Source organism: Pygocentrus nattereri, chromosome 18 (genome assembly GCF_015220715.1).
Source record: "Pygocentrus nattereri isolate fPygNat1 chromosome 18, fPygNat1.pri, whole genome shotgun sequence".
NCBI lineage: Eukaryota > Metazoa > Chordata > Actinopteri > Characiformes > Serrasalmidae > Pygocentrus > Pygocentrus nattereri.
The window spans coordinates 29,713,803-29,727,540 of record NC_051228.1 but is presented as its reverse complement, the minus strand read 5'-3'; the positions used below and the strand labels follow the sequence as shown (position 1 = coordinate 29,727,540).

The 13,738-nt window shown below is 38.5% G+C and overlaps 1 protein-coding gene across 1 annotated transcript; it reads right to left on the bottom strand.

Moving 5' to 3' along the window:
• Positions 1-817: 817 nt before the first annotated feature.
• Positions 818-13,736, bottom strand: vps11 (VPS11 core subunit of CORVET and HOPS complexes). The gene is made up of 16 exons (XM_017692685.2): positions 13,531-13,736; positions 13,023-13,171; positions 11,462-11,597; positions 11,108-11,271; positions 10,736-10,983; positions 9,197-9,398; positions 8,828-8,979; positions 8,447-8,633; positions 7,963-8,106; positions 7,573-7,770; positions 6,803-6,964; positions 6,465-6,598; positions 4,805-5,007; positions 3,813-3,984; positions 2,182-2,404; positions 818-1,582 (listed from the first exon to the last, which is right to left on the bottom strand). The coding sequence occupies exons 1-16, from the start codon at positions 13,670-13,672 to the stop codon at positions 1,415-1,417; spliced, it is 2,784 nt and encodes a 927-aa protein (XP_017548174.1). The 5' UTR covers positions 13,673-13,736; the 3' UTR covers positions 818-1,414.
• Positions 13,737-13,738: the final 2 nt, after the last annotated feature.

The window sequence follows — 13,738 nt, the reverse complement described above, 5'->3', positions numbered from 1 at the left end:
AGAGGGTGTAGGGAGGCATTTGAGGTGCAGCCTCGGTAACTAGGTGCTCCTTGTAGGCCGTCATGTAAATAACTTGTAGCTAAAATAACCCACTAATGTTTATCCAAGGTATTCAAAACGTCATAGCCTGAGACTGTGGCATTTTTCCTGAAAGAGAAATTCCACTGAAAAATCATATAAATGGCTACAATGTCGACAAAGTCATTCGGAGTGGTTTAATGTGAAAGACTCCATTCTCAAGAAACGTTGCCTTGTCAGAATTGTTCACAGTGGTAGTCATAGGAACCAGACGTCTGAAGAGTTTAATGCTTCCGAAAAGCTCCCTCACATAGTTTTTAAATAAAATGGTTATGAATATGCTGCTTAGTGCCTGAGACCTGAACCAGTTTTACAATATTTTTGAGACATAGTTTTGGGCTGAAACTGTTTTTGTGTGTGTATATTTGTGACAGAGACATGCACAGAGGCCATTGCCAGGCAATATAGTGCCCAATGAAAGCCCCTTTTCTTCTAGACATGTAACTAATGTAGAATTATTAGCATATATGAAAACCCCAGAAGATGTGTAGATATGTTAGTGATTTTGGATATGAAATAAAATTCATTCGGATTATATACATGGTAATCCCTAGTTCCTGTCACTATCATCATAGAGAATTCTGGGAATAGTAAGCTTCTCTATAATGAACCATTTCACGCCAAATCACTGAATGTTTTTGTTCACATCTCAGCCACTGACATTTGCAGATATTGTGTGGAATTCACCTTAAATCCACTACATTTAGCCGTTAGACAAGAATGGGTTAACTGACAAATATCCCTTTGTTTATTGTGTTGTCATTCTTTATTATTATGCTGTTAGTGTGACATTGACAAATTTAACAGAGAAAGTACTGAGCACAGTAGTGGACTTGCACATGCACAACATCCACATCAGTTAACATGTTTATGTTAATTCTGTTCATTTAAAAAGATGTTACACGTTTCTTTATATTCATTAGACGGACTGCAGGCAGTGGCTACTGAACGTTCATTCATAGCCTGATTGAGTCCACAGAATTACAGATAACCAGATGCCAATATATTATTCATTGTAAACTGCCAAAGTGAAGCATACAAGAAACAACGCTCATACATTAGTTATGTTCACAGCTCAAATAAAAACGGTCCAGTTGAGGCTTCCAAGCCATTTGCTCATCTTCTTTAGCATCCTTCTCAGAGACAGAGACTTTTGCGTGGAGAATAAGCCTCCTGACTTATAAGGGATAAGATCAAATACGGAACAAGCATCTCAGAATAGGACGCAGTTTTAGCTCCTTCTTGCAACAAAATCAACAGAACATGAATGACAAAAACTGATCCCAGTGCAGATTTCAGCTCTTTAAGAAGCTTGATCTCAATCAGGGCCTGTTTCTCAGACATTTCTCTTGGTGTGAATGAGAAGATCTCTCTGTAGATCAGCTTCCAAACTGCCAGGGCCAGCCTTGCCACCTGGAGGATCTGTTATTAGAGTCAGTTTATTGAACACGCCACGACCGAAGTAATCCGCCACCACAGAGAAGCCATCGTTAGAACTCCTCAGCTGTTAAAGACAGAATTTCATATTAATAATTACAGGCAATTTGACTGCATCTTAGCATCAGTAAACAATACTTAATTTGCTGTAAGCCACATAAGTGTATTTACCACTTCTCTGTATTCAGTTACATATATCAAGTACAATGTTTACTTTTAAATGACAATACCTTAACCAGTTTTCAAAAATACCTGAGTGGAACAAATATTAAGCCTGCTTTTTCACTTTAGCCATTCATATAGTATGGACTGTACTCATATAGTACTGGACTCATTGGCTACTGCTAACACTTTGTTCTTGAGCTTTAGCATTTTATTTTAGATGAAAAAGATTCCAAAAAACAAGAACAGAGACAAGCAAACTTCAGTTACAACACTAATAGATGTTGGACGTACTAAGTAGTTTCACTGCAGGTTTATAGGGAACTCGGTACTGAATTTGTTTTAGTTTCAGGGTACCTTTACTTCTTTTTGACTCATAACTTGAGTGCCTTTTATTTACTTGAGCAACAGAGGATTCATTACCCAGTAGCAGTAAGGATATGGAACATGTGTAGGAAGAGATGAATAGTGGTATGTAACGGGGAAATGCCGTGTCTGCTGTACCTGTCTATTGAAATGATCATGAAGGTCTCGTTTCTGGTCTTGTGCACGCAGCATGTCCAACACCTTCCTGTTCTCGGGTGTGCAGGTGGGGCACTCTGCCTCGCTCTCAGCGTAGCTCTCAAAACAGTGCTGATGAAAAGAGTGGCCACACAGGAAATGCACCGACGGCAATTCCAGAGGGCTATTGCACATGCTACACTTTGTCTTCTGGAAAATCTTTGCACTGTGGGGGGAATAAATAGGGAGGAGGAAAACTTTGATAGTTATTTTGTGAGTGAGTTAAAGAATCCTCATTAAAAGACACACAAAGTTCATTTACTTCTACATGATGAAAGTAGGAGTTTAAGAGCAGCTCTTATTGACATATGAAGTCAAAAAGTTGTGAACAGACACATTTCTGTACAATCCTGTGAATGCTGTCATACACTTCATTTAAGGGACTGCAGTAAAGGTGCGTGAGGAACAAGCTGTGCGTGTTCTAAAGCTGGCAGTACAGTGTTTCTGTCCTTAGTTAGTTCGTTGTGGTATTTCAACTTCATTCATGATGACTTGCCTTCAGAAAACACAAACATAGTGAGCATGGGAAACTATGACTCATAGCAAAGTGCATGAGTGGGGATTATGTACATCTTCAGCAATATAAGTGATGTGTTTGTTTCAGATAAGGAAAACCTCAATCTTAAGTCTTCATTGGCTGACAAAAAAAAAAAAAACACAATATAGTCAGAGAGATGCTAAAGCTAAAAATAGTGAGAGGCCCACGTTAGAACAGGAGGTACACAAGTAATCTCCCATATACAAACAATAAGCAAAATAATCTGTAAATGTGAGTACATTACAGACAAAACACATGCACTGCTAAGGAAGCTCCAGTAATACACAGAATACAGCAATGGTTATTATAAGGCTTATTTCAAAGAAAATAGTATCCTTAATTATTTCACATGGAAACTGCAAAGACAAAGATTATTTAGCATCCAATTTGAACATTCAGTGTGACAGAGCAGCGCATCTTCTTGGATGCTTATTCCACTCTGTCGCATACTTTTATTTACTTTTAATTAAACCATATTCTTATTTCTTTTCTAAAGTGTTTTACGAACCTCCTCATAAGATCCCTTCATAGCAAAATTATGAATACAAGATCTTAGTGGCTATATGGGTACCAGAGAAAAAACATCTCTACTGTTTGAGCTAATTTACTAATACTAAATTACTGAAAATCGTAGGCATTCACTCCATGAGAGGAACTTGATAAGAGGAATTAAAGTACAGTGCAAGATTTGAACCTTTTTGGTAGAATATGGCAGTAATAAAGCATAAGGAAATAAAAGACATACACAGAGGACACAAACAGGAATTGCATTTTTTTTTGCTTTATGCCAATGTATTTTTGGCTGCTGCTATCATCTTTCTATTTTCCTTCCTTCTCATCTCATCTTCATTTTTCCACCCCTATCATCTATCTGCTGTCACTATTCCAAGTTGAAAACCTTTCTGTTTTTGCCTTGTACTTACATTGTAATAAAAATCTTAATTAAAATATCCTACAAAAGAATCAGCACAACTACAGGTGAACAGCAAGTCTTTTTTGCTGCTTTACTCCCTCCAAGACAGTTCAGTGGAGATACCTGGTGCGGAGCTCCTGGATCTCAGAGCGGAGGTGTGCCGTTTCCTCACGGTACTGCCGGATCTTTCGCTCATCCTCCTCAATCTGCTGGCTCTCCCTCTGCAGTTTATTAATCAGGTAATCTTTGATCACTGAGAGCGTTGCTGTAGAATTGTGGGCCAGCGTCTGAACCACTGCAACATAAATGCAAAGATATTTACAGATTAAGAACTTTAAGCAGAATTTTGTAATAATGTATGTAGTGCCTGGAAATGAAACAGCACAGCAGTCTACAAGCTGGAAAATGCCTCTCTTTTATACAGTTGCAGACACTTCCTGAATACCTCTTACCTCAATATTGTAAGATGCATGGATCTACTTGCCTGTAAAAGTCTGAATACCCCTAGTCAAGCTGCATGTTTTGTTAATTTTCTGCTTGAAAATAAGTTAACACATCCTCTGTAAGGAACAACCTCAAACATGGCATTTGTTTGCATATTTTATTTTTTCATATTTTTATATTTACTGCACAATTTAACACACCTTTAACACACCAAAGATTGCTTTATTTGTTTGTGTTAAATTCAGCAAATAAACTAATTGTGCATTACATATAATATGAATGTATATAACTGTGTTTTCCTTTAGTTAGCTTATTTTAATGAAGAATATCAATAAACATCAACTTTGACTAGGGTGCCAAAACCTTTGCATTAGACTGTACTAGCAAATGCAACTAGATTTGATTGGTTATTCTGAACCACAGTGAGAAATGACAGTGGAACAGCACAGCATAACTACAATAAAGAAACATTTACCAGAATAAATGACTCAGTAAAGCATTTCTAAAAAAACAGGGCACACACGCTAAGTTTTAAAGTACCATTGCATGCAAAATAACAACAACGACAACATCTAGATGTGTGAAAACATAACCAAGGTGAGAAAAGTAGAACCACAAGTCACTGAGGAGCAACAAATGGCATTTCTTCGTGCGAAACACTTGCAACTTACCCAGAAGAGGTGGCATGAGGTTGTTCTGGTCAATGTGCTGCAAAACCTCACTAATGTAAGCTTTGCAGTCTTCTTCTTTTCGTGCAAAGTAGCCCAGAGCCTGTTCCCACAGACAAACTTCCTTATCACCGTATGTCTTACATGCCTCCACAACCTTCGAGTACTCCTCATTCTGCATGTGGTAATGCATGATCTGCTGATACCTGCAGAGAAAAAAGGGTGAGACTTGTGGCATCTCTCATACAATCACAGCACTGGTAACACTAAGAACACTTTCGGAAATGTTCTAAAAGAAAAAAAAAAAACTGGGCATTGCATTAGAAACAGTGTCTGTGTCTGTCAGGTGGTCTATGGCAAGTTTGACTATATACACTATATGAACAAAAGACTTCTTAATAACTGAATCCAGGTGTTTCATTCAGTCTCTTTGCCACAGGTGTATAAAATCAAGCACCAGTGCAACAAGTCAGTTTGCGAAATTTCTTCCTTACTAGATATTCCATGGTCGTCTGTGAGTATATAAGTTGTTGCCAAAACAAAGTTGCCAGAGTTCTGCGGAGTTCCAAACCTCCGGCATTAACATCAGCACAAATTCCGTTTGCCAGGAGCTTCTTGACATAAGTTTCCATGGCTGAGCAGCTGCATGCAAGCCTTACATCATCAAGCACAATGCCTCTGCATCTGGAAGTCTCATGACTGAGTCTGGGTTTGGCGAATGCAAGGAGAACATTATTTTCCTGACTGCACTGTCCCAAGTGTAAAGTTTGGTGGAGGATGCCATGGGGTTGTTTTTCAGGGGCTGTCCTAGGGCCTTTAGTTCCAGTCTAATTTGGACAAATGTCTGCTTCCAGCTTTGTGGGAACAATTTGGGCAAGGCCCTTTTCTGCCCCAGTAAGATTCTTCCCCAGGGTACAAAGCAGAGTCCATAATGGCCTGACTGGTTGGGTTTGGTGTGTAACAATTTAACTGGCCCTGACCTCAACGCCATTAAACACCTTTGGGATGAACTAGAACAGAGATTGCTAGCCAGGCCATCTTGGCCAACATCAGTGTCTGACCTCACAAAGGCAAAAATTAAAACAGACACACTCCCTTGTAGAAAATGTGTCCTAGAAAAGTAAAAGCTGTTACAGCTGCAAAGGGGGGGACCAGCTCCTTATAAATGCCTAAGGATTTAAAATGAAATGTCATAAAAGCTGTTGTAGGTGTCCCAATACTTTTGTCTGCATAGTGTATGTACAGTGCTTTAAAGTAGTTTTAGACATCTTCATCCTTTTTTGTTGGTCTGGTTGGTTTTTTTTTTTTTTTGGAATGATGTATTATGAATTGCTTTATCAATGATAAGATGTACATGATTCTAGCTACAATTAATATTTTGGATGCAACTGAACATCTAGAAAACCTAGGATCTGTTCTGGTCAGTAAAGTCATAGTAAATAAGAGAGGAATCGACTTTTGAGCACTGTGATATGAATGGAACCTATGACCCCAAAATAACAAGAACGTCTGTGTGTGATTTGTTTATGACCTGAAATAGTTACTTATTTCTTAAATATTTTCCTTTTCTTAAAGCCAATGAAAAATTGTTCAACAACACTGCCATATTTACTCCTAACATACAACAGGCAGTACTACTGAGAGCTTGAAGGATTTGACTCACAGCTTGCCCTTTTCATAAAGGTAGAGCACCCCCTCTTTAAAGTTGTGCATTTGGCAGAGCACCAGAGCTTTATCAAACACAGTGTTCTCTCTCCTCAGCAGTAACAATGCTGCCTCCTGCAGGCCCTTCTTCCTCTGGATGAAGCAAAAATACATCAGTATCAAACTTGAATAACAAAAGAAGATATTGGATCATTTTCTTAATAATGCAGGGTATGGGTTAGATGAAAATTCTTCATCAGTAAGTATTTATTATAATTATGATTAAGAAATTATTATGTTTAAATGGTGTATTAATTATTACTGTAATGTAGTAAATATTAGCAACATTCTGTTTACCTCGGGATCCTGTTCATGGGCCCAGTCCTGCAGCCGAAGTTCCAGCAGTGTATCATACACTCCTTGGGGTGGTGACTGTTCCTCTTCAATCATGTGCTCAAGGAATGCTCGCAGCTCTCGTGGGTTGTTTGCAAAAATGGGTATGAACTCTTCTGAATTTGCCTGAGAAACACAAATACGGTGAAGTGAGCGACTGAGGAACTCAAATTATGTACTTAAGCACATAGGATATGGAAACCCTAAATATTTTTGATTAAGGCATGTCTCAAATTTAATGTTCAAGAGATATATTTTTTTTGCAAGTGACTACAGGATCTAAAAAGACAAAAATACTTGTGGCTTGTGGGATGATGCATTTCAAGGTCATCAGATCTCAAGATCAAACAAGACAAGTGTTTGAGATATTATATTATATAATATATATAGCGAATCAGCATTAATTGTGCATTAAAATGCATAGAAGTGTGTTCTCTTTAGAGGACATGTTCACTTAGAAAAATCAACAAAAAGTGATTTGCTCAGAGGTACACATTATACATATTGTATTGCCAGATGTGATCCGCAATATTCAGACACTTCTAGAGTGTCTCTACAAGAATCTATCTAGAAGAACTGTCTGCATGTTTGAGTATTCATGCACATCTACATCCTTATGTGCCCTAGATCTTCATCTCTTATTCCCAGAGTGGAGCCATAACCTCACTAAGACTCTGCTGTCCTGTGAACAGCAGGGTACCCATAAAAGGAAAAAAAAAATCCAGAATTCTCACCTTATTCAGTACAGTCCTGTCCAGACTGTCCCGATCAGTGGGGTCTCGGCTGGGCTGATAGTCAGTACAAAGCCTCTTCAGCAGCACAGTGGTGCTCTCAGGAACATGGTGCATCAGCGTTTTACCATAACGCTTCATATTGGTCTCAGCTTGCTCAAACGGCAGTCGTCCGATATAGCGCAGAGCCTCCTGGTAATTCTGGATATAGCCATTAAAACAAAAGAGGAAAAACATTACATTCTGTGGTGTGATTTCTTAAACAGCCTAAAATGTCACATTTTTAGAATTTTCAATTTAGAATTTTGCTTAATATTTGCTGTTACACATCACTGATCTGATACTACAGTTGAAATATTCTCTAATTCTTCAGTTGGCTACAATTCTCCTTACCTTTAAATCCTCCAGCTGGATCTTTAGGTACCACTCGTGGTGCAAGTGTTTATCTGCCAGGAACACAGCATGGCTGTGGTAACCAGCCTGGCGCAGCACCTTTATGGCTATCTCTACATCAAAATGCACCTCGCTCTCACTGCTCTGGAATCCACAGACAAATGTAGACAATGATGAGTCTCAATTCAACAAAAGGCCCAACTATACTGTAAAAACATTTTTTTTCCCCTTGACTAAAGTGAACTGCACTGAAAATGTCAACTCGATTTTGAAATGTCAAATTGTTTTTTTAAATATTTTTTAGAGGTACAAGTTGTAATAGATTCTAAAGGAATTGAAACAAAACAAAATCTCAATATTTTAAAAACAATTAACTATTTAACTATCATTTTTATAGCATAATGTTTAAAGCAGCTACACAGTACACTGAAGGAACTGCTTCAAATGAAGTATCATATCACTGTTTCTTTTTGCTTTAAATAACCTTAATAAACTCCTCCAGCTTGGAGCTGTCCTTCAGTTTGGTGTAACAGTTGAGTAGTAATGTTGTGTGATCTGCGTTGGCCAGGCATTGCCTGTGAAGTGCTTGCAGGTACGCAGTCAGGTTGTGTATTCTCTGAGCATCCAAGAACTTGCGGATGACGTATGAGGGTTCAAGTTTCCCAATGGTTCTACAAGACAAAGCAAGTCAGCTTGTGAAATCGCATTGCTACAGCTGTGTTTTATTCATATTTACAGAACAATCTCCCTAATCCTAAAGTAACTACAAACTGGTTAAGAATGATGCTAAAATTAACCATTTCATAACATCATAACTAATTACATATTTGTTTAGAGTACAGTTCCCAAAGAGGTCAGTTCTCACCGAATATACTGTTGAATAGCTCCATCATGGTCACCTTTAATGTAAAGGTGATCTCCATATTGTCTGAATATCTCAGATAGACCATCATTATCCAGATGCTGACTCTTTGCTAGATTAATCGCCATTACAAATAGATTCTTCTTAAAGAGCATCTACGGAAAGAGAACACCATCACTTCATTCAGTTTATCATCATTAGTGTGACTAAATAAATAAACATATACTGTTCAAGAGTTATCAAAACACTGTTTAAACAAACTGATGGTTACTGATGGAGCGTCATCTAATTTTACAGTGCAGAATTTAGCATTAGAATGTCCAAACCCACTTATTAGCAGACTAAGACAGTGTAATCACTGAGTGAGCTGACCTCTAATTTAGTCTGGGTGTCCTTCTCTTGCAGCATAAACATGTTTCCATCTCTTGTCAGGATGTAGAACGAACCCCACTCTGCAAGGACATCTATTATGTCATCAAATGCTGCACTATAAGCGATGAACTTATTGTCCAAGTCATAAATCGTCAAGATCTGCTTTTCTGTTGGAGAGGTCTCTCTGCTCCCAAAGTCAGGCCTGTGACAGAGAGATTTCACAATTTAAATGTCACCAAACTTTCCCATGATAAAGCCTAATGTCTTTAGGTGTACAAAGGGGTTCATTATCTTATCATGGTAAATCAAACTAAAAAAAAAAGTTCAGATACAAATCAAATGAACTATTCCATCAATTTTCCACTTGATGTTGTAAATTTAACTTCTTTAGGTTTAAACTAGAAATGGTTTGTGGATATATTTACAGATGTGATCTAGGGGATTATTGACTTCTAGTGTTTGTTAGCAATGTTGGCCTCTGAACGTCAGAACTTCAGAAGCAAAATTTTGGACATTAAACATATCTAGACTGATCAAACACATTTGGGTTAAAGGGAAAATTGTGGGAGGGGAGGGTTACGCACTTCATACCTTATCACCTTAAGGAATTCCCAACAAAGAGTGTCTGATAGCGAAATTCAACCATCTCAGGAAAATAAATGCAAAATATATCATGTGTCAAACTGAAGCCTGAGGAATTAACTGTACAACGTTAGAAATAAAGGTTCTGTGCAGAAATATTTTTTTATTTATCAAGGTACAAATGATGTAAATGTCACCCCAGTGACAGTTATGTACCATTTTTAATGAAAGTGTAGTTTCTATTTTTTTTTCTTATTTGAACAGAAACAAGAAGAAAGTGAACACCACCAAAATGTTCTAGAATTAGTATCTGAGCGAGGGGAGTAAGTGAGGGGAGCAAATTCCAATATTTCTTTTTCTGCGACAGAAAAATTGCAGCTAAAATTGCGTAGTGTCCATTTATCAGGGCTTCATTTTAGCAGAACAGTGGGCTCACATTCAATACACTCATTTAACAGTCTGTGGAGATATACCAAGAAAAATCATACTATTTTTACCAATAACTTGACATGTGTAACATAACAAAATACAGCAAAGTTAATCAAAGTAGCATGCTGTGCCATGACATGCATGCATTTTTACCAACATTATGTTTATCACTCAATGTGTCCACTACTGCTGTGACTGTTCTTCATACTTCATCCTTCAACTGAGCTAAATCAAGCAGTCATGCATGAGAAGTTGTTTCTAAAGTTTTTGAGAATGTTAATTATTGAACAACCTTAATAACACATCTGTTAGTCACAAGATATAACATTATGGGGACAACTGACACATATCTGATGCATTTTTTAGCTCAGGTTTTTTAAATTCTTTTTTTTTTTTTTTTAATGGGACCTCTCAGAGCCACCAGATCCATTACTGCTTAGTGTTTTGAGACATCATCATTCACAAATTAAGCCCGTGCATTCATCACAACCTGAAGAGGGAGATAAGCTTTATATGAGTGGTTCTTACTTGTTAGGTGACTTGGTATCTCGGGTAAGCAGCAGTAAGTAGCCCCGGTGCCAGTGGGCCAGAATCTTATGCCCATCAAAGGCAAAGCAGGGTCCTCTTTCATCGGGTTGGTACAGATAGACACAATCGTCTCCCGCAACAATGAACTGCGAGTCCTGAGAGGGGTCTGTGAGGGCAGAACAGCGCAGAGCACAGCCGTGCGTGTCCAGCTCCAAGCGAGGGTACTCCTTCACTGATAATGTGTAACACTAACAACAGAGTAGACCAAGACAGGCAGCACTGAGTACAACAACAAAAATCTCTCTACATTTCAGTTTCGGAAACAACAACAAATATTCCTAACACTCGTTAAATAGGAAAATTAAAACATACCTGCACTTTTTCAAGGGTGGCTACAAACAGGTGTGTGACTTTTCCTGCCTGGCGGAAAGCCAGACCAGTGACTGGACAATTTCCCTCGTGAAGGGTCAGTGTTTTACTGTGCCTGTCTCTGGTGATGTCACCTTTGGTCAACACTACACTGCCGTCTGTAAAGCCTGAACATACCACCACATTGTGAACATTACAGAGAATTGTTTAACACAACCCTGTTTTCATTCTAAGTTTAAAAATGAAATTTTACATACATTTTATAATTAAACTTACATAAAACAATTTGATTATTTGTACAAACAAAAACAATCAACAGTACAAACAATGAGAGATAGAACCAAAACAAAGCTGTACCTATGGCCATGAAGTTTAGGTTCTCATGTACACTAAGACAAGACACTTCTGTGGGTTTATTCCCAGGAATGGCTGGGAATATGCGGGTGCACAGAGGACTGCCGCTGTCCCTCTTATCTGTATTCCACACTTTCACCTGGTGTACATACAAACAAAACAAAAACATACACAACAGATGATCATCATTCTGCATGGTACACATCAACTTCTATAGCTATATTTCCCTGACAGACAACAACCTCAGGTTGGATGTTGCATTCAATAAAATGCTTCTACACGAGACAATAAGACATGGAAGAAATAAACAAACAAACATAAAACTTACATTTTACATAGTTCATTACACAAAACCTGAAAAGGCCAAAGAATGAAAGACCAACAAAAACAGTGGATGAAAAACTGACAAAGAATTTTTAAGCCTTTTTAATAACATGTAATGCGATATTTTTAAAAAATTAAAAGGGGAATTCCACCGATTCTTCAAAATATCTGCAAATTTTAATTATCAAGACATGAACAGTCATTCAAAGTGATTTGATATGAAAAGCTATTGATGTAAATTAAAGATTCTCAAAATTAAAATGCCATGTTTTATGCAGGATAGATCATAAATAAAGGCCTAGCACATTGGAGTAAGTGCCCTAAAACAAATTTCCTCAGTAGGGCGTAAAAGAGCAGACAGACACTTTATAGGGAGCGAGTGAACTTGTGAACTTCTCAAGGCGATGTCACCCCACCTTCACCGAGAGTATAAAACATGTATAAAACATGTGTACAAACTCTGTATATGTGTGAGTGTCGCCCAAGGGCCCATTGGGAATACACTCTCCATGCTCAAAAGGAAAAAAGGACCTGCACTTCTGAATTCTGAAGAGTCTTCTCGTATTTTTTACTTTGTTCGATTCGTTTTATTTTCTTTCAACAAACAATTGAATTTGTTTTATTTTACAAACCATAAATAGTACTTAGGCTTGGTGGTTAAACAAGTGTCGAGCCACGACACTATGTTCTAAAGAAATGTGCTGAGTCAGAACAGCCATGAAAGGAACAAAACATTTCACGTGTTTAACGCCTCTATTCCACACAACTTGCCTATTCAGATTCCTTTATTGATCCCAGGGGGAAATTAAAAGTGATTTCACAAAAATGGTTACAAATACTTTGCCTGAGACACTGTTTTACAATAGTTTTGCTATGAGCCTTTAGCCTAAAACATTTTATTAAATGCATGCAGGACACTGCACGACAAAACAGTACTTAAAAATATTTGAGATTTTTCCTAATGTACACCCATCTTACCATTATCAATAGGCTATCACATATAAACTCACATGAGACATCACAACGCCTGGTTCCAGTCACCACCACTGTAAATAAACATGATTTGGTACAGTTTCTCTACAAACCCCTTTACATTGAACTACTCTGAATAAATCCGTTTACAAATCTCAGTGTTTGAATTCTGCAGCAATTCTGGAAAACTGGTGGAATACCCCTTTTTCGGTTTTTTGGGTTTTTTTTGGGTCAGAGCAGCAAAACTGTTGAACGTTAAAGTTCTTACCAGTGGGTTGATGCCATGCTCGTCCTGCCCAACTGAAACCAGGATGCTGTGCTGCTTCAGCTGGTACAGGTGCGTCACCCGCAGTTTGTAGGCTTGGAAGGAGGTGAGCTGGAGAGAGCGCGTTAAAAAACAGATCTGACCGTCCATATGTACACAACAAGAGTTAAGGAAACCAAGGACTTTAAAATCACAGTAACTGACGGGGCTCATAGGGGTAGTTAAACTACCGGGGCGAGTCTGGGGTGTATAAGGTTAGGATATATCTGAACTACAGGCTGCACATCAGGCCAATGACGAACTCGGTTAAAACGGTCTCCACAAACCCACTAACGGACTGTAATATCATACTAGATGGGTGCAAAACACTACCTCTAAAAGCATGGAAACCACAGATTAAACTGCTGGTCCGTCGTTTCCTGACAAATACTTATTGTCACAGAAGTGAAGTGCTAGGTTAGCTAACGTTAGCCCCACGTCCCTAAGCAGCGGCTGAGCACCGTGAGGATATCCCCGAGAACGATGTGTCCCCGTCCGGAGTCACAGGCCGATATACCGCTGGGCAGAGCGAAGTTCTTCCCATTCTCCCCCGGATCCTTCACCGGTTCTTTATCAAAAAACACAAACCGTCTCCACTGCAAGAACGCAGCCATTTTCTTACCGAGTCCTCCTCAACAAAATCATGTGACTCCTATTCGTGTCATGTGAGCGGAGTCGGG

Coding starts and splice junctions, on each gene's coding strand:
- vps11 (XM_017692685.2), bottom strand. CDS start 13,672: ATGGCTGCGTTCTTGCAGTGGAGACGGTTTGTGTTTTTTGATAAAGAA. Junction 9,399..10,735: donor GATACCAAGTCACCTAACAA/GTAAGAACCACT, acceptor TCTCTGTCACAG/GCCTGACTTTGGGAGCAGAG. Junction 8,107..8,446: donor AGCTGGAGGAGTTTATTAAG/GTTATTTAAAGC, acceptor TGTGGATTCCAG/AGCAGTGAGAGCGAGGTGCA.